Source organism: Rhea pennata, chromosome 2 (assembly GCF_028389875.1).
Source record: "Rhea pennata isolate bPtePen1 chromosome 2, bPtePen1.pri, whole genome shotgun sequence".
Taxonomy (NCBI): Eukaryota; Metazoa; Chordata; class Aves; order Rheiformes; family Rheidae; genus Rhea; species Rhea pennata.
In genome coordinates, this window is record NC_084664.1 from 50721866 (window position 1) to 50748197 (window position 26332).

Here is a 26332-nt window from a genome sequence, read left to right on the forward strand (position 1 = left end):
AAAAGGGAAGGGAAGTTTTAATCACTAGTGTGTTTTAAACCAGATTCCTTCAGCTAGCTAGGCAAATACCTAGGTGAAAAAAAATATGTAGATTTATAAGCACATGCCCACTGGCTGGCTGAGAACACCTATCCACTTCTAGGCACAACAGAGTCCAGAGATCAAAGAATCATTGAAGAGAAAGCTCACTGCAAGGCCAGTTTCTTTCTGCACCCAAAATCCTCTGCAATGGCTTTCTGTAATCCGAAAGTCTCTCTTGTGCAGAGGACCTAACAGCAGTTTGCCCAGCAATGGTACCACCCAGAGGCCCTGAAGTTGCTGTAGAGCAAGAGCAAAGACCTCCAGAACTAGCCCCCTTTTCTTTAAGCCCTCAAGTCCTTCTACATTTTAACGCACCCTTCTCATACATGGTGCTTTTTCATTTTCTCTGACAGCTACTTAAAGTATTTTTCATTCCTTTTTATTTAGATTTGGCAAAAAAAAAAAAAAAAAAAAAAGTAAGTGAATTTGGTCAGCATTCAACACGTTTAGAAGACATAGGAGGAACCTCAGACTTCAGTCAAGAGAAAAGGTGAAGCTGTTGAATGTAGCTCTGCAGCTGACTTCTTTAGTAACATTTAACCATTCATTCTAAAATGGGCAGTGTAAAGACATTATCTAAAAACTTAATAACATTAAAAGAATGCTAAAATCAGAGCTAGTTGGGAATTTGGGGGTGAAACATTCTTCATCAGACAATACTTATTTGTATCAGTTGAAAATGAGGCACTAAACATATATTCTCTTAATACTTCAAATGTGTATACATTTGTGGTAGACTTTCCACAGATAGGTACTAGAATGAATAGAAGGCATACCAAGACATATTCACTTCTGTACATACATTTCTGAAGTCTCATTTCCACAACTAACAATGCATTTATCAAAACTGAAGCCCATCTAAAAGATAATTTCGAGCAAGTTTTTGTTGGATTGAGTTTTCAAGTCATACTGAAATACAGACAAAAAGGGAAAAGAGTATTCTTGGTAGTGCAGTGCTGTATCATCATTAGCTGGTCTAGATTCAGAGATCTAGATTTGATTTTCTCCTATTCTAAGCAAATACATAGATGTCTTATCTTTCCAAGGTAGGGAAGGAGAGGAGAAAAAGGAGCTTTCCTACTTTTTTTTTTTTTTTACATATATAAAAAAGTATTTTTCCACTACTTCCCACATTTTTAGATTAAATGAGAGTTCATGTTAATTCATGGACAGTCCCCACCATGTCTGCCTCTCACGTTGCCTTCCTTGCTCAGACAGATTTTCATTGGGCTAATTATTCTGAACTCCTCTTCACCAAAACTACAGTTATTATTTTCAATGTCACCTTTTTTTGCAAAATATCATTCTCCAGTAGCTGTAACTCTAATTGATTCTGGCTTCCTAAATCAATTTTTTATTGTAGTGATAGAAAAATCTACCACTATCTTTATTATATTGAAGTCCAGAAATCCACATTCAATAAACAAAGGAAAAAAAGAAGATTGCATATCATAATTGTAATTTTTTTAATGTGAACCAGTAGAATTTAGTCTAGGCCCTCTGCAATTCAGCCGAAAACGTCTGAATTGTTTATGCATATTCCACATTTCTGAGGCTTTCTTCCCATCTATACAAACCAGATCTGCTGTATGAACCAGGTCATTCTCCAGAATCCGGAGCGTAAGATAGCGGATTCGATGTGCCAACAAATGCTATGTGCACACACCAACTATTTCCTCGTGGGTTTTGAGAAACGACACTTTTGTAAGAAAGTTCTTCTTTAATCAAACCAGAATGTTGGCCTTAAAGGAATGAATGCAACCCATTCCTAATAACAAACTCGTGTTATTCTTCCACGGTCACCTTTGTTTCTTGAAGTCTGGAGGACTGAGTCAACGGAAAACAATACCTGCTGAGATAGGGTTTTTCCCCCTCAGTTTTTCCCATCTATTTTGTACGTGCTGAACAGATGTAACCTGTAAGCACGCTACTAACAATATTATATTTGGCTTTGAGAGTGGTTTCACACACGGAGCGTTCGCAGAAGCGAGCCGCGCTCTTGCCAGCAGCAGCAGCGCCCGGCTCCCCGACACACACGCTTTCGTGGACGGTGCCGTGGCAATTTAAGATCCCAACGTGCGTCTCGAGGGAAAGCGCAGCCAGGCCTCAGCCCCCCGCCCCCGGTTACCACCTGGGACGTTGGGCCGCCGCCACCGCCCAGGCAGCGCCCCCCGCCCCCCGGCCGCCATGTCACGGTCCCACCTGGGGCGGGGCGGGGCGGCCGCAGCGCGCAGGGGCGGCGCCGGTCACGTGAGCCCGCCCCGCCCCGCCCCAGCTCCGGCGGCGGCGGCGGCGGCGGCGGGGGTGCGCGCGCGCGCTCGCGCGGGCGGGCGGGCGTTGCACCTGGCGCCTTCTTCGGGGCTCCGCGTCGCCACGACAACCGGCCTCGCCGCGGCGCCTCTGCCATGGTGAGCGAGCGGCGCCGCCCGGCCCGGCCGCCCCCCTCCACCCCCGGCTGCCGCCGCCGCCTGTTACGGGGCTGGCCCGGCCCGGCGGCTCGGGGCCCAGGGCGGGGAGCGGCGGCGGCAGTGACCGTTGGGCGGGCGTGGCGCAGGCACCGGGGTGGGGGGGAAGGGGGCACGCGTAACGTTGGTGTATAACGTACGGGCAGGTGTGGGTGCCGCGCCGGGGGGGGCCGTGCTGTGCCCCCCCCCCCCACCCCCAGTAGCACAGGGGGAGGTGAGGGGTGGCGGGGGGGGGGGGTGTCCCCTTACATAACCCGAGGGGGAGGCACTGTGTGCACGTGCGTGCACGGAGCCGATGGGGTAGGGCGGGGGGTGTCCCCGCGCCCCACATGTAACGTACAGCGTGTCGGTGCGTGGGGCAGAGGTAGGGCACGGCGGTGGGACCCACGGGCGCCGCGGAGTGGCGTGGCGCGGCGCTGTTTACGGGCTGGCGCAGGGAGCGAGGTGTGACCTGCGCTGGGGCCGCGCAGCAGGCGCCAGGTGCGCGGCACGAGGGCGACGGTTGCGGGTGTCAGTGTGTGCGTGTGCGCGCTCGGGTGTATTTGTGCTGTCGGTGGGGGGTGTGCAGGGATGTGACATGGCATCCTGTGCGTGTGGTTACGGCTGTATACGGCCGTGTGTGTATGTGCATGCAGTGAACACTGGACGTGTTGACTAACTGTCGTTATTCTATTCTATTCTGTAATCTGTGGATATTTTTATAGATCTGTGTGCTATGGGTGTGGCAAGGATTATCTATGCTGTTATATGTACATAGCAGATAAATATGACGTTTTGTGTGTGTGTGCGCATAGAGTGGCTGTTGCCACTCTATGTAAGTGTACGTAGCTGTGATGGCTGGATCTGTATGCACATGTTATACGATGTCGTCCAATATGTGGTAGGCATGAGGTGTATTGCATCTGTATGTGTAGAGGGTATGTTGTGGCATGTGTGTGTGCTGAGGGTGCAGTGCAGGAGGAAGTGTGTGCACTGTGTACGTGGGAAGTGTGTGAGGAGGTGAGACAGCATGCGCACGCGTCAAGTGAAAGGGAGACAATAAGGTATGTGAGGGGCAGTGCGTAGGGACAGACATGGCATATTTGGAAAGGGTGTTGGAATGATCCCTGTTTTCAGTTACAAGTATCTGATGCTTCCTTGCTTCACAGCAATAGTTTATACAGAAAGAAGGCAGAGTTGCCAGCTTTTGTTATGTGAGTAAATGCACTGTGTTTTAAGGCAAAAGATCACTTGTGTATGTATATATGTGTGCATGTGTACATTTGCGTGTAATGGTTGTCAGCTATGTGTAACTCTTCATACGTGGAAAAAGTAAGTGCCAAATCTTACGGAGCGGAGGAAGATGTGTGCGCATGTCTATGATGTTGTCCTAGGTTCATGCTGAATCTTTATTCCTAGTAATTTTCTTTCTTTTTCCTTTGCATAAAGGCTTGTTCATGCTATTTCCCTTTCTTCTCTGGCTCTTTGCCTTCTGTTCTTTCCTGATCTAGCTTATGTGTTTTGAAGCTAACAAAACCTTGAAAACTAAAATGTGAGATGAAATAAAATTCTAGATTGTGCAGACCTGAAATACACTTCTGCATACTGTCATGTTTTGGAGGTCAATGGATTTGGTTTGCCAAAGTTTTGTTTTGGAAATCTTTGCTGTTACAAGGAAGAGTAAACATCAGTGACTGTGGCTGCTGCTGGTGGTGGTAAGTCATACCATAACTACCTCACCAGTACTACATGTCTTACTTTACACCAGTATTCCATCACACTTCCTATTGTAACTTCTGTGATATGAGACATCTTAGAGTCTAATATGGATTTATCTTGTATTATAAACTTAGGAAAAATTACAGACTGACCAACAATGAACAAAAAGTTTTATAGACAGTTTTATATGTCTTCCATTTAATGAACTTCTGAACCAGGTATAAAGTTTTCCTTTGTGGTCCATTTTGACATTTTTCATTAGGTATCTTTAGCAAACTAAATTCAGAAGGCATAGAATTTGCAAATAACTGAGTAGTTGCAGTAACTGCACAGGTAAAATATCATAAGTTATACCAAATAAAACTCACTGTAGTGCATATTAAGATTATGATATTGAGCAGCTCCATAGTTGCACTTGACAGATGATAAGAAAAGGATAAAAATTTTTTTGGTATGTTTCAGAAGCTTTACTCAATGAGTGCTTATATTTGAATCATTCTCTGTTACAGGATTAGTCCTGTTGAGGTTGTTCTCCCCCTCTTTTTTCTTCATGGCTGCATAGTTTAAAATGAAGGAAAGATGAAGAAGGAATAAATTTTTGCCAATTAACATCAGACTCTATAATATAGAATATAGCTTATTCCTACGTTGTTCCTACAAATCAGAAGAATGATTAGCTTATTGCTAGCTTATTTTGACAGAAAAAGACTGAAGGATTTAGTGATCTCAGTTAAAATTGGAGATAACATGAGGGTAATAGATGTGGAAAGTCTAAAATAAAAATAAATAAATAGAAGTCATGTTTCCATTGAAGCATAGCAACTATTTTTAAGTTAGAAAAATAGTACTAATCTTGGCACTGTGGCAATGTTGATCAGCAGAAGGCTACACATTAACAGTATTTCAGCTGTTTTGTCGATTAGAAATCAGAATAACTATATTAATTTGATGTAAATTGTTATCAACTTGTATAGTAATTCTGGCATTATTTTTACTGAATCAGAAGTGCACACAATCCAGATATGCTAAGTATGACAAGTACATACGAAATTGTGGTATCAAAGTTTCTCCCTCACAGCTCAAACCATAGTTAGTTCAGACAATAGCCACAACATTCATTTGCATTCTTTATTATAACCTGTTTAGGAAGGTTATTCATATACTTCATGGATATCTCCATTTTTCTTTTTTTGTTTTAGCACAATGCTATAACTGTTACAATTTCTGATAATATTTGAGGTAGGTATTTTGAGTGACTTCATTTGAATATAATAAGGTTGGAGTCCAGTCTTCTGAGCTGTTGCAAATCAGCTTTCCCACTTGAACTTTTAACTTTAACATTAGATATTCTAATTGTGAAGATTCAGAGAAGGAAGAATGCAAACACAGAATAACTTCTAAATGACAAAACTCTGCTTTTTGCTGCAACTTGCTAGAGTACCGTAAAATTGAAGCTGCCATAAGTCATTGCACTAGAAATCTACCTAAATTGCTGTCTGTGTGGTAAAAGCCAGTATCTTGTGTTTAAGAGAACTGCTGCAGCAAGGCTTTCTTCCAACTCCTCAAAATTAGGTAGAATTCAGCTTTGTGTTACCTGAGTGTTAATATGCTATCCAAATCATTTCTGTTAAGAACTTTGGGTTTTTTAGTAGTAGATATTTGTTTGTAATGCTTTTTTGATCTACTCCTTTATCCCAGAATCTTAAATAAACCAAATTTATTGTTAACAATGCAAGGAGAAGCCTGTACCTGATGCTAAAATGGAAAAAGATAAGTGCAAGGCATTAAAGGTGTGTAACGATGGACCTAGAATTCGCAATGTGCACTGGTATTTTCTGTGTCAAATCCGTGCTTATTTTTCAGGGTTAAGAAATTACTTGTATCTAATTGTCAAACTTTCTCATTTGTAAGCTTGAAGGATTTTATTGATAGTTTATGAAAATCAAACTTTACTCTCTGACTGATATTCATCATGCTGTGAATGTTTGAGAATGTGTATATAGTGTGGTTTTACAAGGGAGCATGAACCAAATTGATCGTTTTTATGATGAGACAATTTTTAATTTGAATATGCAGTCCCTATGAATGACATTGTGATGGAAGCTACTTTAGAGTCCACTGCAGTATTTCTGCTTTGAGTCACAAAGTTACATGGGTAGTCAAAGGGAAATATTTTTTCCAGATATTTAAACTTACACTTTTGCAAATTGCTTTTTGTGTTTTGCATTTGAGGAAGGATTTGTTATTTACCTGCTGGAAAAAAAGAAGGTATAGAATCTGAAAGAGGCTTATTTTTGCAGGCTCCAGTGTTCTCCCTTCCCCTACTTCATGAAAACCAGGCAAAAATGCATTACGGAGTTAAGCATTTAAAAGGACCACGATCATTTCTGTTAGGTACAAAGAGATAATGAAATGAAACAGTAGTTACACTCTTTAAAATACAAGGATGGCCCAGTGGAGACAATCTGCCAGAGTCAATGTCTAGAGTGATTACCTCTGGGTTGTCATCTTTGCCTTGGAGGAATCACTGTGTTTATGCTAGAGGAGGGATTGAACCTGGAAATGTGCATCTTTGAGTATGCACATTTATGATTGCTTAAAACCTCAAGCTGTTGCTGTGTAGCCCACAAGAAAGTGTCTAAAAGTGGGTATGAAGTCCCTTCTATTAAAATATTGACTACACCTCATGGTATACTCTTTTTCTGTCACAGTGTTTTTCTGTATTCTCCTTCAGCCAGAAGAGAATAGTAAACTGTTCTCACTGGAGTTGATTACTGTTCAACTTGTTAGCCAGTGTTCTGAAAATTTAAGTCAATAAGGAGATAAGACATCATCAAATCTGCATAAATATGAAACTGTACCAGTGTGTCAAGTTCCTCTCTCTCCAGAGGTTAGAATTGAGGTCAAAGCTTCACCGAGGAAAGGCGTTTTGATATCATGAGTTAATATTGTGTAGTTATTATATAAATATAAAGAGGCATAATATTTGATGGTGTTTATAGTTCTGAAAATGATCTTCTTAGACAAGAGTGTCAAGGATAGTTTACTCCTGCAGTGAATGCAGGAAGTATGAATTTTTGCAAATGTCAACAGTTAAATGGATGTCCATCTTCTCCTCTAAATCTCAATTTCTTACCTTTCTTGGAACAGTTTAAAAAACATGTTTTTGAAATGGTGCTATGATGCTATTTCCTTTGAAGTAAGTCATAATTGCTACTTGTAATCCTGAAGAGGTACCTAATTTAATCTCTCGTAAGTGAAAGTTTTTATTAATTATACAGTGCATACATGGCTTGTGCAGTGCAACACAGATCTTGTCATCTTTTTTTTTGGTTCCTGCTTTGAGGAGGTTGCCTGGCAGAGAAGGTTGGCTGTTCATAATACTTAAGACTTCACATTCTCAGTAATAAGACAGACATTTGTTCTGATGTAGTGTTTGTAATGCAGATCAAGCACATCTTGGAAAGGGCTTCATAGAAGCAGTGGAGTCATTTTGGTAATGAACACCTTTTACATCTCAAATATGATTTTGAAGAGCAGTTGTGTTTGGGTGGGAAAAAACTTTCTTTTTTTTAGTTTTTCTTTTTATTTTTTATTTATTTAGTTATTTATTTGCCTCAGAAACAAAGATGCTTAGAAGGTATTCAGTTTCAACCATGCATCAGGACTTAAGATATAATTTCAATTACTGCTTAAGCAATACTGTAAGAAAAGGAATTGTCCTTATGGATGTGGGATTGTGTGGTTGGAGGGAGGACTAGAGTAGCCCAAATCAGAATAATGTAAATTCCTGGAGAAATGGATCTGCAGGAGAATTTGCATTTGCATGCTGTGTGAGTGTTTGTCCTCTTTATCCTCATGCCAGCAGTATGTTAGTTTGTATAATAATTTTGGAGACTGGGAATAAAACTGGCCATATATTTTGTGGTAAGAACAACTATAGACAGAAGTGATGGTTCAGAGCAGGAGTTTTGAAATGGCTCTTACAGATCTGTGATGAGGATTAAATCTGGATGGCTAAAACTGAGCAGCCCTAATAATGCATACCACTTCTGATATTCCCAAACAAATGTCAGTTCATCGCTAAGGTGAATGAACACCTGCTTTCCTCTATTCTATGAATGACATTGTGGTGGAAGCTGCCTTACAGTCCATTGCAGTATTTCTGCTTTGAGTCACAAAGTTACTTAAGTAATCAAAGGGAAGTATCTTTTCCAAGTATTTCAAACTTGCACTTTTGCAAATTGTGTTTTAGTCTCTGTTTTGCATTTGAGGAAGGATTTGTTATTTACCTGCTGAAATAAATAAGACACAGTATCTGGAAGATGCATAATTTAGCTTTGCGATGGGCTAAAGTTGACAGCTACTTTATCCATCAGCTTTTAGTCTTCTACCACAGGTCTGTTGTTCTTTGGGCCTGCAAAGTAGATGATACAAGTTTTCTTGTGTACCACTTCAACAGTCAAATCTTCACATTACTTCGGTTGAATGCTTTATTTTCTAGGAATAATGTATAAATGCTTCATCATGTACTCTTTTTATTTTGCAATGCATAATCTTAAAAGAGAGAGAGAGAGAGAGAGAAAAGAAATAAGAGTAAAGGACAAATACCTGAAGAAGGAAATACTCAGTTGTTAAAATGTCTAAAATACAAAATAAAATAACCCTCTACCAGTTGAAGTCTTAGCAGGGAGTATATGTCCAAGGAGTAGAGCTTCCCTTCAGCAAGTGATGAGGATTAGATCTTACCATATCTATTTTTTAATCTGGCTTCTTATATATGTTTAAAGAAAATTGTGTTACAATTAACTTTTTCCAAATTCCTAACTGTTTAAACAGTCTTCTGAGCTTCACCCGGTATCTAGTCATCAGAGATTAGTTAAAGATTTTTTTTTCCCCCCTCCATACGTTCTTTAGTGTTCCTGTACCATCTTTAGTACTGGTTAGATTAAGATGTTTTAAAAAAACAAAGGATGGACTAGGTGGATCATAAGCTGCATGGAGTGATTATTTAATGTTAGAGTGGTCTTCCATGTAGCTCCCATCTCTGACTACAAGAGACTGAAGACTAGTAACATCAAGGGGAGCAGCACTTGCAAAAAAAATTTTTTTCAAATAGTAGTGTAATACCTGTTTCAGTTGGTTAGATATTGGATTGAGTCTAATGTCTTATGTCATGCAGGCTATCACATGTCAGTTAGACGATAGTGGGCATTGATGAAATGCTACCCTTCAACTGAATTCTAGGCCTGCAAATAATTAAGTACATTTCTTTATAGTTTTCAGCAAGTTAATTTGAGTGTTATAAATATTAGACTCAAGTTCCCTGAGGTCAGTCTGTATTTCCTGAAAGGTTAAGACAGTACTGCTGAAAAATTCAAAAAGCTTTTTCTGTAAGGCTGTTTCGTACTTCTTTGGTTTGTATCAGAATTTATAATAAAATAAAAGTTCAAATAAGTCTCTGTCATTGCAATTTAAATAATAGTGCTGGTAAGACAGCAGAATGTAGGATTAAATCAGAGGATTGTTTTCTCTTTAATGATTTGCTGGAACACAGGATAAGTCTTACAACAAGCAGCTAACAGTGTTGTGTCAGTGCAAGTAACAAGTAAAGCTCACCTGTTAGGCCTTAGCCACTTGATTGTTTGGAATAGTCGAGCAGCTCTTAAAAAGGTTAGGTTGGTGATTTTCAATTCTGTTGTTCTCAGAAGGTGATAACCCTTCTGAAAAATGCACAGGAAAGGGTGATGTTTTGTCAGCTAAGAATTGACCAGTGTGTTCAAGACACGAGGGGTAACCTGTAAACTCCTACTGCTCTGTGTTAAGAGACAGATGAGTTGGAGTGGCCGAAGGCCTCGAGGTGAAGCTGTGCAGCCAAGGGGTTAACGCTAAGGCGTTCATGAATGACCTCAATCTGAGGACAGAGTTTTGCAGAGCCAGGCAAATACCCTCCAGTAAAATGATGTAAATGATGTGGTCTGAGTACCAGTGCTGGCAAAACAAGAATGATGGTTTTTTTTTGGAAGGGAAGAAAACTAAACAGCAAGGTAGATGGTGTAGCCAGCTGGTTCTGCTTGGCAAATTTTGTTATATGGGCCAGTGCTAGCTCTGGGGAAACTTTAAAGGCAATATGGCCTGGTAGGCAGCCTTAGGTCAGTGCAAGGCATTATGGAAAAACAGATATGTCTGCAAGTGTGTTGGATATTGTTCTCTGAAGCTGAGACTTAGCATTTTAAGAAGACTGATATATTAAGAACAAAAGACTTTTGGTATGAGGTGTCAGTTGCTTTTGATCGGTCAGCTTCAGGCAGTGCTGGAGGAGACAAGATCCTTTAGAAAGATCAGCGTAAAAGATGCAGTAGCTATCTCAGCAGTAAAAAGGAAGCTTACTGCCTACTGAAGACAATGCACTGGGCTCTGGTAGAGGATATCCAGCCATGGAAGTGGTTAGCTGCCGTGGCAGGGTAGAATGGCTGAGATTTTAATCTGTGCAAAATCAAAGCTGGAGAGGGTGCAGTGAGGAGCTGGAGTGTAAAGCTGGCAGCCTGGAGGGCAGATAATGTCTGTGTGTGGGAGTAAAAGACTCTGCCACCCTCTGACTTCAGTATCTGTGGCAGCAGTGTCACTGGAATTAGGTGGTCTTTGTGCTATAGGTGGGCTTGGTTTTTAATGAGATTGCATTTTGAGGTTTAGTTTTGAGTTCCATAATTTTATTGGTTATACAGAAAGCTTTACTGTAGGTTCAGATAACAATCTTGTGCTATCAGCTGTTGTGTCTTTGATATCGCTTATTTCAATTCTGTTAGCAGCGCACATTATCCATTCTCTTGTCTAACACTCTTCTTGTTGCCTAGATACAGCTAGCAGATTTTGCTAGACTTTGCTACTTGCATAGCGTTAAATGATTCTGCTTGTTTGCCTAAGCGTACTGTATTAATTGTTCATTTATAGAGGAAGTGCCAGCTAGCAGTGATTCTCCTAACTGTTAGGAAGCACCTTGTAGTATAACATACAAGATAATCTTTAATTTATACTAAAGAAAGATTGTTTTCCTTTTTCCTCCTCCCTTTTTCCTTTTTATTATTTGTAATAATAATATTTTTTTGCTGTAGTTGAATATAGAGTTTTTTTAGCATGCTGTTATTTTAGTGTGTTCATGAATAACTCTGGTGGCAAAGTTGATATACTCACTTTATTTTCACTATAGCAATAAGCAATTTGAGTAGCACAGCAAAAGTGAAATTCCATAGGCAACAATTAAGCCTTTCCACTTAGGAAAGATGTGCAACCAGCTGGTAGGTTTTGTATTTAGTGACAAAAATCTGCACATCGGGAAACTGCTTAAACTTTAACTTTATTTTGTCAGGATTTTCATTTAAAATATCTAGTTCTTATAATGCCTATTACTGCATAAGTTACTGGCAAGAACAGTATTCAGTGTAAAAACCTGTAAGACTTGTTCTACATATAGAAATACCTAGAAATTTAAGTAGGAAGCATGCTGTGTCAATACAAGGAGAAGGGAAATGCATGGATTTGCTTAAGCAAAATTATTTCTGAAAAACTAATTTTAATAATTTTTATTTGAGAAGTTGGCAGCCCTCTCATCCACTCTTGATTTTAGTGGAAACTGGACACCTACATATCTCTGTGGAACTAAGCATTAATGGCTAATCTGCTAGCGTAACTGTTTCATGTGTAAAGGATATAGTCCTCTTTATTAGAGGACTGAAGGACAGTGAAAACCTCACCTTTTGAAAACAATGTTTAAGGCTGTCAATAAAATTTAGTATATATAACCTTATTTTGATGCTGAAAATGTTAGTTAACAGGAATTTGTGAGTCTTTCAAATCAGCACAATTAAGCCAGGGTGAAAATCCCTTTGTTTTTTTATATAGAAAAATGAACTTTTTTGACCATGTTACAGTTCCTTGATGTATTGGATACAAAGTCTCATAGCTGTAACTCCAACAATTAAAAGATTCTTTAGCTCAGTGTTTCTGGCTCAAATAAGAGATTTGTCACAAACTGTTAGACCAAAAGAGAATACATTCCCAGTTTTAATGGTGGCAGGCTGATTGTGGTGTAACAGGAAGTTATAGTCCAGGACTAATGATAGTATGGCTAATAATGTGGAAGTGGAAGCAAAAGGTGAGATTATTTGTCTTAGTTTTAGATTTGACAGATGTACATAATAGATAAAGTTACTGTCCTTACACTGTGAGAACATGCAACAAAAAAAATTAAGTTGCAGATACTGACTGGTGAAAACATATGAAAGGCCTTTTTTAAGGAAATGTTCAATTGAAGCTCATAACTAATCTAGAAAAAATACACTAAAGATACTGCAGGTAGAGGTCAGTTAAGGAACATAGCAGTCTTGTTCTTGAACAGTGTAAGTGCAATTATTTTGCAACTAATAAGCAATTATTTTTGGAAAACAAACTTTGGTAGAGCATCATTACAATTTCTTCTCTCTCTCTCTTTCTCTCTCTTAATGTTGAGATTTTCTGTATCCCTGTTTACAGTTACAGGAATGTTAGAGCTGGTTTCAGAATAACATTCCATTACATATTTTCAATCTCATCCTTTTCCCTGTGAAAAAATCTGTCTATTGTGTTTCAGTGTTCTTGTTGCAGTCAAAAGCACACTTTTCTGGAGTTTGAGAGAGTGAATGCCTTGTCATTAACTCAGTGAAACTTACTGTCAACTGCAAAAAACCAAAGAAAGAAATATTCTTTCTATGTCCATAGTATTTTAAATTGATATTTCATTATATTATTGTACATAGGTATTTTAGGGGCATGTCATTGTCAGCTCTATCTGTAACTGGAGAAAAAATAAACCATATTTGACAAGTTTATGAGAATGTTATTTATATTAGCTGATGAACCATTACTTAAATGATTTTTTTTAAAGTTATGGTTATCTATTATGAAATAGTAGATAAAATAGAAATAGAAAACACCTAGTGGAAGTCATGTGACAAAAATCAATCAAAGATCTAACAGACAGGACTGTTTACTTGAAAGACGTAACATGACTGGAGTTAATGAGATCTGCCATCACTTGTCACTTTTACCGCAGACTTCGCGTGCACTTATGCAAGTAGCTTTATTTCTTTGTGAGTTTCTTTTTCTCAATAATGCAGAAGATTTTTTTTTTCCTTCCCCACCATTTAGTGATTTAAGTTCTATCAGGGTGGCGTATATTTCTGCTTTTTGTGATTGAGTGCTGCATTAAACACAAGTAGACTTTGGTTTTGATTGTTCTTCTCAAAGATATTCCAATATATATTATTGTTTTTATCCTATAGGCTACCAAGTTGAGAGTAGCATATAGTATTAAAATGGCATATGTACAGATAATCCATAAGTTTATCGGTTTCCAAGCTCTGAAACAATCAACTAGTTCTGAAACCAGTGCTGATGTATGCAGTCTGTTTGAGTGTGACAGCTGAAAAATGCCACCAACAACAGATATTGGATGCAAAGCAGAACTAGTGCAAAGCTGAACTTGTGGTCAGGCATGTGGAACTACTCTGTAAGTAAAGCCCAAGAATGTATCTCTTTTAGAGGAACCAGAATCTTCCTATTTAGATATGCATATGTGTTTTAAGCTTTGGATCTCTACAGTCACTAATCCATGAATATTTGTGCTGCTCCAGTTGCAGAAAAGGGAAGCTTGATAAAACTATCAACTTTCAATAGGACAGAAAACAGGAAGTTTAATGTTCTTAGATATGCAGTTAGCCTGTTTGTGTGTACAGAGTTAGCAGGTACAAAAAGTGGCTTTTGCTGTTATGTCAAAATTAAGAAGCAGTATTGTATGTTAGACCTGAGATCGGTGTTGTACAAACTGGAAGAAAGACTGGTTTCTTCACAGTAGCCAGAAGGAAATTCTAATCTAAGAAGGATTTCTGATCTTATAATAATTTTTCAGGGAGATATTTTGAAAATTCCCTCACATGTACTTTCTTCTATTTCTAGTGTTCTATGAAGACAGAGCCAAAACTATATTCAGCTTTTTTCCTTCTTTGCTTAACGCACATTTTTTCCAGAACCACCTCCTGCTGAGCTTCTTTTCTACCAAAAAGCAAAGCAAATAGTTACCAAGTATGTGGTATGTGCTCATGGGAGGAAAGAGAAGATATCCTGATGCTTGGGTCAGATACCAAGTATGTAGACTTACTCAAGAGCAGCAAAAAATCTCTCATTGTTTTTTGCATTTCTGTTTTGTATGAGAGTTGTATTTATCTTTTAGTCTTCAGAAAACTTCTAGATTCCTCCTCTTAGCTTTTGTCCCTGATAATGCAGAAAATGGATTACATAAGGGCCTTCCTCCCTTAGAAGAGAAATGATTGCTCGGTGATTTTTGACTTTTTTCAGTCTGTGCCATAGTTCCTTAAATTGTAATTCACCTGCTCTTTTATTTATTGTGTTGTTCTTGCAGAATTTCTCAAACCTAAATATTTGCAATAAATCATAGATCTGGTCAATATCTTCTTTCTTTAATATTTCTATTTAGCTGTTGACCAAGTTTTTTTTTTTTTTTCCACTTCCCTCATGCTTTTCTTGTATCATTTTAGTATTTTCTTTTTTTTTCCCTGGGTATTTTATTTTATTCTCTCTACTTTCTCCTTCTTGGGAGATATGTTAGTAACATGAAATATTAGGTGAGGCATTTTCTGTTTTTCTTGTAGCATTCATTGAGGTGCTTCTTTTGCTTTTATAGTAGTCACTGTCATACTATTGTTGTATCTGTGACAGTAAATTCTTTAAATCTTTAGACTGTTATTGCTAATCCATCTTCATGTATCTTGGGCAATCAGTTTATGCTGTAGGCAGTGAAAGAATCTGAGTAACTGGAAAATACCCCATTTCTGTTTTCTGTAATGGAACAGTTTTCGAACTGTGAAACTAGTATATGCATGTGTATCTTGCTTTTACTAGAATTCTCACTGCTACATAAAATACTTCTTTAAAGCATATAAGCATGGCTTCTGATTGTTTGATTACTGAATATAAAGTTGCTCCAAAAATATTGTGCAGTTGAATCTTAGCATTAGGAAAAAGCAGGTGTATGTATGGGTATGGCTGTTGTGCGTATTGGAATCACCTTATAAGATTACTAAATAACCTATTAAAAAGTAGGCATTACTAGTAATGAAAAAGAATTAAACACCTAAAGAAAAGCTGAAAAGACTCTCTAAAAGCTGGTTTTCTTGGTATATTGAACTGTTTGTTGAGATATCTGTGCTTTTAAATGATTTTTTTTTCTTCTGTTTCCAGGTTTTCTCAAATAATGATGAAGCCCTTATTAACAAAAAATTACCCAAAGAACTTCTGTTAAGGTAATCTACATAATGGATGAAGAAATTAAAATCTAAGGATCATATATTGATTGTGGGATTTACAGAGCATAAAGTACTGCTCATTCTTTCTTAAATCTGTCTTGTAATAAATAGAAACATACTGGTTTTATTCCTGGAATTCTTGAATATGTTTTCTTCTGGTTAGCCTTGATTTGTTTTAATGTGTTGAAATTGTACTATACTGTGGAAGATGTGTTTTAATAATAATCTTTCTCACATACCAGAAAAAGCGTTGAAATAAGATGTCCAGGAAACTTTGGTGTATAGAATACTCAACTAAACTGTTCTCCACATCATGCAAAGTTGTGTCTATCTGAATAGCTTATTATCCTTTCTGTAATGTAATACCCCATAATGCATATTCGCAATCTTCTTGTTATGAGCTCTGCTTTAACAAAATAAAATATGAATAAAACTTAAAAGCTTTTGAAAAGTCACTACACTGAAAAAAACTACCTGTTACTGTCAGTCTGTATTACACAGGTTAGAAGCAATGGAGGGTTTTCCTTACTATAGTCATTCAGCTAGCCAGCAGTCTCACCAGCTTGGTGGAGTGTCAGTAGATTATTTGTGCATGAGTTAGCTGAAATGCAAGATCAAGAAGCTTAGCCTATGGTTAAAACACTGATGGATGTCTTCATATTCTCATCCTGTTGATTGTTGAAAGCTGACTTTAAGCAAAACGTAAACTGCCTTAACATGGGAATACTGCTCGACTGTATGTAACCTCTTGTCTTCAGACCTAAAACTGAACTAGCACAGTGTATCTTCCGTAGGTACCCATAGTTTCTATTACAGCCCATTCGTCATGCAAAAAAATATGTTCGCACAGGTTGCTGCAGTTACAGTTTTTAATGATGGTGTTGTTAAAACTGAGCTCATAATTTTTCTTCACATAGTGAAGAGCTGTTTAGCTGTTAGCTAGCATATCATTTCTTCATGTCTGATGTGAAAGGGAGAATGTCTGAAGTGAGTGTTTTGCTATTTTGCATCTGAAGAAAGCGTTCGTAAAATGTTATGACTTCTTCTAGTGTCAGTGCTATAACACTGCTGTCGTGGTGATTAAGGTCGATTGTTAAAGGGTTTGAATTTTATATTTTAATTTTTGTTAAGAAATATTCACTCCATGTCATGAAAATGTTATAAATTAGATTTCTAGAGCTGTTTAGAACATCATATAGATCATAAATTCCTAAATTTTTGTATATGTGCTAGTTATATATGAATAGCATCTATAAAATAATGACATTTACTAAGAGAATGGCTAAATCTGACTTCTAGGTGCCTGCTTCTTGAATGGGAATTCCAACACCACATTTGGTGTGCCGATTATTTAAAAAGTATAGGGGAGTGGCTTGTTTCTTTCATTGAACAGTATGTTTATTTCATCATACTCTACTATACAGGCTGTTTAGAAGAACTCCACAGGGAAAAAAAGTATGTGCAAGTAGATGGAGAATAATAGTGACTTAGCTGTGAGCTCTTATATTCAGGACAATTTCTTCCAAAATAGCTTTGTAGGATATATGGTCTCTGCTTGGATTTGAGCTATTGAGGGCGTGGTACAGCAAGACACTGCCTCTAGAGTAGCTATTGTGGCAGTATATGGAGAAGTCTTTTTCTTAGTTTTAAGAGCTGCCTAATGCTGGAACAAAACAATAAAATAGCCCAGGCCAACCATATACAGAACTGATTGAGGCAATTTTCTGTTTTTTACACGTGTATGTCCTCTCTTGGGATGTCACAGTGACCAACCAAAGTAACATTGTTGCTGCAGCCAGAAGAGCTGGGGATCTGAGAAAGTGACTTGAGGCAGTTTGCTCTCTCAGTAAAGGTAGGCTGAGCTCGGCTCTACGGAAGACGGAAAATAAGAGGTGACCTGAAGTCCTACCATATCTCTACTTAGGTACTGCTCAGGATGGAGATTTGGGGCCTGCTTCCTCAGATACAGTTGACAGGCTAATTCTTTTTCATTTATAATGTTTCTGGAGAAGGTGGATATGACAGTACATACTCATTAATGGGGTAATCTCATGCTGTATGATGAGACTTGGCGATCTTCTGCCCACAGCCAGAGAGAAATAAAGGTTGCATTTTCCCAGCATTCACAGTATTGTGCTGATCCTCAGGGTAATAACAGGGCTTTGGAATGAAGCAGAAGGAGATAAATAGGAAAGACGTTCTGTAAACTTTCTGCTGAAATTGCTCTACAGCAAAGCCAAATTCAGATGGCTAGAGATTGAGCATGTAAGAGGAAGTGTAATAATGGGGCATAGTTCTAGGCTCTAATCTTGCAGAGCGCTAAAGTGCCTGGGGAAATTTAGGGGTGCAAAGTGGATATCTAAAGGATTATCAGTGAGAATTTGTGATTTACACTCTGACCATAAATGCTTTTGTAACCCTGAGCATGCATGTCTTTTAAAACCTAAAACACAGTTTGTGCTTGTGCTACAACATGGTTTAAAATTATCTTATGGTATTATTATGCCAAAAGAGATTCAGTGCTGCTGTGCTGAGTATAATTAATATCCTAATTATTTTTGCTATGTTAACTATGTAGTCTATACTTTAATTAAAAAGAATAAATCTGTTGCCGTGGGAACACTTTTTCTCACAGGGCAGGAACTAAATAGTACATGCTGTTTAAAATATCAAATGCACTTACTTTGTTTCCTTCTTATGAGATACATATGAATATCCTTGGAAACCACTATAGCTTTTTCTTTAAAGTTTAAATTTGATACATGGAACAAGAGTGCCTAATACCATGTTGTTACAAATATCTGGAAATTGAATGTAAACACAAAATCATTTATGGCAAGAATCAGTCTTGTACTTATTTGCATCAAATATTTAAATTTACATAGTTTGACTATAACAAGCTGTCCAGTTTTTCTCATTAGGATTAAGAAGCCTATTTCTGATAGCAAACTTTGGAAATACTGCTCCTTTTTAAAACTTGCTTGTTTATTGTTATAGTTGTATGCTCTGAAGTTAAACATGTCTGGTCTTATACTGCTGTCCTTATCCTTTCTCATCACCTTATTCCCCAATTAATATTATTTATCTAACATCTAAAATTAGATTACAAGCTCCTCATGGTTCTTCCATATTTCTTCAGACTGTCTACTGCACTTCTGAGTAAACGACTGAAACCGTCAGCCTCTCAGATGAGGAAAAGTTCATTTGGAAGTACCAAACCAAAGAGATCACTTGTTCCTTCTTAAGGAGACCAGATAATTGGGCAAAGGAAGAAGATTTTTTTTTTTTTTTAAAAAAAAACCTAAAACACACACTAGTTTGGATAGACCTGTCATGATTTGAAGTAGGTTGGAGAATAGTTTGAGTGGAAAAAGGGAGGCCGTTCATTTATAGCTTTTATGGTTAATGGGTGTTAATTTTTATTTGTCATATTGGGATCCATTTTTTTCTCTGAAGAAAATAGATTCTTCTAAAACTTTTGATTGTTTTGTAGCATTGTTCAAGGCAAAAGAAAGATGACCACTCCTTTTGGCTGCTGTCGTGCTAAGACCACTAGACCCTTTACTGTTATGTATTATGACTAGTGAAAAGTTGAATGAATGCTCAATTGTATAATGTTTTAGTAAGAATGCCATAGAGGTATTTTACAACTTGTAGTTTGAGCAATGTCTTCAGACAGTTGTAGCTTTACTTTTTTTGGTCTGTGTATTTATGGAAAAGCGTCGTTTGATTATGTAGTGCATTAGTTGCAGATTTGCATTGGACTATAAAGCTAATAAATCTTTTATCTATTACAAAAGGATCAGAATTAAAGTTTGAGATGGACTACTGCAGTTTTAACAGTAGTGACTTTTATGGTAAGATGTCACAGCCTTCAAGAAGAGCTACTCTTAATTTTTTTAATTAACTAAATTGCCAGATTCTCTAAAAGAGCTAATAAATCATATATAGTCCTAAAGAATTATGATTAAGTTGTCAGTGCTATTTCCTTCGATAAAGATTAAAACATTTAATCACTTTTTAGAAGCTTTATCTTGTCCATGTGGTTCATTCTAATCACTTGCTTTGTTGGGTTTCTGATCACATCCCTGGAGCTGAAGACCGCTGGAAGTATGTCGGCAACGCCACAGGAATGGATCTAGATTTGATGTTATGCTGTTATCAGTCCTATTATTCTTACTTGCTTCCTGTCAATGTCAGGTTCCATCCTTCTAGCTAACCAATATATTCTTATTATCTTTCTCTAGAGGATTTTTCCGTAGAGAGAAGTCAGTGTGATCTTGCAGTGCTGTAGCTGCTCTGCACTAATTCCTTGCATCAATGTTTTTCTGGCATCCTGAGTAGGAGAGCTTGTTTTGCTTTATGAAAGTTACTTGCACAAGGCACTATTAGACTTCCCTTTGCAGAAACCGTATTTGTGTATACATACTTAAAGGGAGCAAGTTTTACCTTCATAAGCAGCTTCTGAACAATTAATAAGGTTCACAGTCTGTAGAAATACAGAAGATACAGTTGTATCAATTTAGCTACACTTGCAATTGCTTGAAGTCCTACAGAGAAGTTTGTCAAAGAGATGCAAAACCTGCTCGATATCAAAATTAAAAAGATTGTGTGCGCAGTATGAGACTTCAAAGTTTTCCTGAGATTGTCAAACACTAAACAGCAGTCTTTGGTACTCAGGTCAAAATGTTGCCCTGTTTAATTATCCAAATCAGCTGAAGTGAGGAAAATAAGGTAGCATAATTGATCGTCATATTTGAGATAAAAATAGGTTTTTTCCTTCAAAATGCATGTATTGTTTGTCTGCTTACTGAAATTCTTGCCAATTTTAGATCAGTTCCAAACGTAAATTTGGGTTTTTTCAGTTCTTTATCTCATCAGTTTGTTCCTTCTACACATTTTCTGAAATCTTTGTATGAAGTTCTAAACATCTGCAGATAATTATATTGTTACCAATTAAGTTTGACCTTTTGAAACTGGGAAGGGTAGCTGCCATCCTATATTCAGTATGGTTTAGTGATTTGGTTTTGTTCCCAAGTGCAAGACTAAGCTTAAATCTGAATGTTTTGGGCAGAGGTTTTTCATATATTCCTTTAAAAAATATGTGTGAGTGGGAGACTATAAGAACATAAGTAGAAAATTGCACACTAGTACTATTGCACACTGTTCATGCAGAAGAAATAGGTATTTCTGTTGAGGTGCTGAAAATAATTTAGGATTTGTTAAAAAGAAATACAGAAATACTCTTTAATGTCTCTCCTCAAACAATTGGGATCTTCTTAATTAAATGGAGTACTTCAGCATTACCTGATTTAATTACCAGTATCATCTCTCAGTAACAAGATGTTTGTGACAAGGGCTTAATCATACTGGGACAAACAAAGTAAATAACAAACATTTGAAGCATGAGTAACAGCTAAAAGGGATGTAACAATGGCTTGCAGAACTCTCAGATTCATATATTGCCACTTGTTTTGTTTCTTTTATGTGCTATTAAACTTCTCTTTAGAGTCTGTACTTTAACTGATCAAGGCCTAATTGCATTTAGAGCTTTATTCGCTTTGAAACAGGAGCCTCATTTAAAGTCAGTCTCTTGTTTAACAAATTATTAAAGCCAAGTGTTCAGAAGTCTTTGTGATATAAAGAAATCAGGCTGTTTATTTGGAGCTATTCTGGGAGGGAGGGGGTAAGGAAGAGAATGTTGTTCTTCCTAGTCTCCCACATCAAAAGTGCCATCAAAACATAGAGGCAGTTTAAAAGAATATTCTTACCTTAGTACCTCTCCATACCAAAAAAACCCCCATTATTTTCATTTTGTTAAATATTGGCTCTAGAGAGTTTAAATAACAATCCCAGACATTTATAGTGTGTATTTTTCCTGTGTGAAACTCCTGAGGTACTTTACAGTGGAAGTGAGCTTGCTTATGTATATCTTACTGGTGCAGAAACAGGCATCAGGAGGAGAAATGTTTTGTTTGAGGTCATCTTCCAGGGCAGCAGCAGGGCCTACAAGTTGGATCAAGTCTACCAAACCTATGCAATGACTAAACAAGGTTTCTCTGACTTTTATAGCTGCAGAGATCACAGTTTCTGAAGCATCCCTAGGCTGCATACCACCAGAGCATCATGTAATTTTCCACATCTGTGCCAAGCCACTAGTGTGCAGGGTGGGTATATTTGATGATTTGGGCTGGTTTTGCCCAAATAATGTACTCCTCTCTTTAATGGGAAGAGGTAGACAGTGGAATAGTTGAAATGGCCAGGAAGTTGGATTGGGACTATGGACTGCGAATTAAACCTCTCTGAAGTAATCATTAAGCTAACTGCTTTATGTCACCAAATTTGTAATTCTATGTACATAAAATTGTAGAATAGCTGATCCTGGAAGAGATTTCTGGAGATCATCTAGTCACCTGCTAAAACACAGTCAGTTAGGGGAGGTTGCTCGGGACCTTGTCCGTTTGAGTTTTGACTGTCTCTAAGGATGAAGGCTCCACAACCTCTCTGTGCAACTTGTTCCAGTGTTTGATGGCCCTTATTGTTAAAATAATATATATAAAAATATGTATATGTAAATGTATCAATGTGTGTGTGTATACATAAATATGTATATGTAAAAATAAAAAGTGGAATTTCCTGTATTTCAGTTGGTGCTCTTTGCCTCTCACCCTGTCGTTGGGTACCACTGAGAAGTCTAGCTTCACCTTCTTTACTACCTCCCGTTATTACACATTGATAAAATTTGCAGCCACCTCCCTAGCCTTCTCTTCTGAGGCTAAACAATCCTCACTCTCTCTGTCACTCGTAATAGGGCAAATGCTTCAATACCTTAATCATCTTTGTTGCTCTTTGCTCCAGTATGTCGATGTCTTTCTGGTACTGGGGAGCCCAGCACTGGACCCAGTCCCAAGTGTACCCTCACCAGTGCTGAGCTGAAGGGGTGCCAGTGCTGTCCCTCTAATGCAGCCCAGGGACACCACTGGCATTCTTTGCTGCAGGGGCACATTGCTGACTCATGTCCAACTTGTTGTCCACCAGAACCCCCAGGTCCTTTGCTGCAAAACTGCTTTTTCAGCCTGTTTGAGTCCATGAGGTTATTCCTCCCAAAGAAAAAAAAAAATCTCTGTTCTAGATAAGAGAGTCTGTAGCTAAAACTTCAACAAAAATCTTGCATTTGAAATGTAAAGAGTTATATGAGCTGCAGCATGCAGGATTGTAGAAATTACAGAACACAATTGCTTATATGACACACAAATTATTAGACTGGACAGCACATGGAACTTTTAAGCTGATAAATCTGGATCCTCTTTCTCTACAAATATTCCAATTTAAGAATTCATTAGGAAGGCATGATAATGTGTGGGTTTGCTCTTGCATGCTTTTTTTTTTTTTTTTTTTTTTTAATAAGTTTAGGTTTTTAGAAACTTAACTTAGGTTTCTTCCCTTTTGAATTACCAGTCCTTTACAGCTTCACTTCCAGCACAGGACTTGCTTGGTATTTGATTTGAAAGTAGTAGTCAACCTTTAATGAATATTGTCATGGAAAGGGGAAAAAGACTTTTATAAAAAACAAAAGAAAAAGAAAAAACTCCCAGAAACTCCCAGCACAGAAAGAATTCTGTGACATTCTGATTTTGCCTTCCCTTTTGGAAGAACCACAGTAAAATTCCCAACTAGTATTACCAGGGACTTAATGATATTAAATATTATTTAATCTTTTCCAGTAACAATTGTTATGTTTTTTCCCTTGAGATTCTTGTCTTGCTGTTGGGTGAACTAGAAAAACTAGAGGTGATTGCTCTAAATTGTTAGGTCTCCAACTGTTTTCAGTGAAACAGGGCTAAGTGAGGATGTTAAAATTGATTCTAGTATATAACTGACCTTTGGGAAACATTAGGTAAGATTTATTTCATGATTTGAGCTTTTCCTGAACACTTACATGCTTTGTGTTTGAGGGTTTTTTTGTAACCTTTTAGAAGTTGAGTTAAATACGAACTTCTAAGTTGCATTACCCATCCATAATATCGTAAATATAAATTAAAGATGAAACAGAAATGCCTTCCTGTTCTATCTTCTGTATTTCGTTTTCAGACTAAAGGTACCCTATGATTTGCATAATATAGTTATATTCATTACCTTTATAATTGATCCGGTACAGAGAATTACCGCATAATCTGGTTGCTGTGTTCTGTGTATCTGCTGAAAAATTGAACTGAACTATTCTTGAATTTATCATTGGGGATTTACTTCATATGCTAAAAGCATTAGTTACTGTACGTGTTGCAGTTGTCCTGCATATGGTCATGCTTTACAAATAGGTATATATATATTTTTTAGAAGAGTGATATGATCTGCTTGTCTTGTGAGTAATGTCATGTATAGGCCATAAAAAAAAATCTGATGTCATACCTATAAAATGAATCCAGCAGAGCTGAAATATGTGTAGAAAAAGCTGACTTCTGTTTCAGCTGAAGACAGATTAGCTAGGCATCCCGTAGACAGCCTTTTCTTTTGTGTTAATATTTATGTCAGTATTGTGTAGCAAATAATTATCTTGGCAAAAGAAAAGGAGGTTTGGCTTGCGAATAAGTGGGATTTTGATGCCATATTTGTTATTGAAAGATTGACTGCTTAGATATACTGAGAAAGGCATCATAGCCTGAGTAGTTAAGAAATGATTGTGGAAAGCTTTGGATTGTCACACCAAGGCAGCGTTTAGTTTAAGTGCTTTAGTTCATAAGTAGCTCAAACTAGTAAAAAGAGATTTGTTTTAACAATTGAGCTGAAAGGTCAAGAATTAGATGATCTGACTGATAGGTAGTTTGTGTAGAAACCAATGCTTGTCTGCGTTTTATGATAGTGTGCTACTGAAGACAAAACCTTACAGAAGTGAACCTAAAACAAATAATTTATTTTACTTCAAAATCATTCAACTAGTTCAGTTTTTAATATGCCTCACCATTTAGATTTCCAAGACAGGTATTATTGAATGGGATGTTACTGGAATCTGCTGATGGAACAGGTCCCTAACCACAAAGTTGCTGAAGGTTAGAAGAAAAAGAAGATAACATTCAGTACTTGCTCTAGTGTTGTTAATTTATCCATATAGATAAAAAATTTTGCATTCAGAATTTTATTCTCTACTTATTAGAACTATTAATTATTCTATTTATCTGTAACTTTTCTAGCCTGCGTGTTTTTACTGTAGTGTTTGTACATACTGCTTGCTTACAGTTACAAATGTGATGCTTAGTACTTCAGTAGGGTCTTTATTGAAATGGGGGAATAAGTGAGGGGAGAAACGTTCTACATAACACAGATTATTGCAGTTCCTTTTTATGTATTGAATATGTCACTTTAGGAGAAAGATAAGACAATTTCTGTGATGATTGTGAGACTTTGCAACTGTGTGCATTCAAACAGAGTTAGTAGTGAGCTCTGAGACTGATAGGTGCTCTTTTCCATCATTGCTTGTTAGGGATTATGCCTGGGCATTATTCCAGAACAGTTCTGAGAAAAGCCCATTAAAAAAGGAAAATCAAATTTGTGAGAGCTGTACTTTGTCTTTCTGGGATACTTTTTCACATGTGAAGGCATTACTCTTTCATATTGCATTTGTATTCTAATAGCATGCAACGGACTTTGGTTAGAAAGGGAATAGTTTACTATGCTAGGAATTGTGCAGATCAATAATGAAGTCCCATTTTTAAGAAGTTCACAGTCTAAAATGGGGAAGACCTGAAGAATTTGTTGTATGTTCTTTTCGTTAAAGCTGGAAGGTATGGTAAGGTTGAAAAGATTCTCTGAGAAGGTACTCTAGATTCTTCAGTTAGGCATTTCTTATCTTTACTATTTTGATTTTCATTTTGATACAGCTTGTTACCATTTGTTGAGTGCAAAAGTACTGAAAACTTAAGACTTGAAAAATAAATGTGCTGAAATAGAATTCCATTCTCAGATCAGTCATTAAAAAAAGACGACTTACATTGCTTAAACTTTATAGAAATCATTAGGCCTTTCTATCATGTCGGAAAGATTGAGTTTGTTAGGCCAAAAATTAACAAGTTCCTATGCATGTATGTGCATGTTTGTGTGTTTATACAGTACTATATCAGAATAATTAAAATGAGTAATTGCTAGGTCAGTACAGTAACAGCTCGCTCTCTATGTGATCAAACTGGGAAGAGCCTTTGAAAGGTGAGAGGGAGACATTATTTGACTTTTTCATGGTTCCATTTTCACTCTGTGGATGGGACACTGTGCGGTTTTGGGGGATTATGAAATAACTGTTGCTTTCCATGGTTCCACAGGGATGGAGGAAGAATAGTAAGAATGAAATCAGCCATTTCTGTGTCTGGAAAGAAGCAGGATAGTGTGCTTATAGCACATGGGAATAATGAAATATGTATGGTAATATATAGGAAGAAGATAGAGGCTGTAAATCATCAATTGTAGTTGGCAAGCCCATATAAATTGCAGGGAGACTTCGTTAAAGAGGTGACTTTGGATGTGTGTGGCCCCCTCATGCTGAGGTTCCGTGAGTCTTGGGTATTAAGAAAATTCCAGAAGACTAGAAGAATATGGCATGCTGACTGTAACACTTTTCAACTAGGAAAAGTAAATGCTGAGAAAATGCAGCCTCGTATTCAGCATGGACTGGAAAAATTCACCTTAGATATGTTTAATAGAAAATTGAAGGAGAGGAGAAGAACTGACAATTGCTGTGGTTTT

At 37.5% G+C, this 26332-nt stretch overlaps 1 protein-coding gene across 4 annotated transcripts in view; it reads left to right on the forward strand.

The window, feature by feature from the left end:
* The first annotated feature begins 2420 nt into the window (after positions 1 to 2420).
* Positions 2421 to 26332, forward strand: part of FBXL2 (F-box and leucine rich repeat protein 2) — a 61932-nt gene continuing 38020 nt past the window's right edge. For all 4 annotated transcript variants that reach the window (XR_009957613.1, XR_009957614.1, XM_062569477.1 and 1 more), the window contains exons 1-2: positions 2421 to 2489; positions 15537 to 15598. Coding sequence is in view for 2 of the 4 variants with exons in the window: in XM_062569477.1 (XP_062425461.1) it covers positions 2487 to 2489; positions 15537 to 15598 (65 nt within the window). In the remaining 2 variants the exon portion in view is untranslated. The remainder of the gene's footprint in view (positions 2490 to 15536; positions 15599 to 26332) is intronic.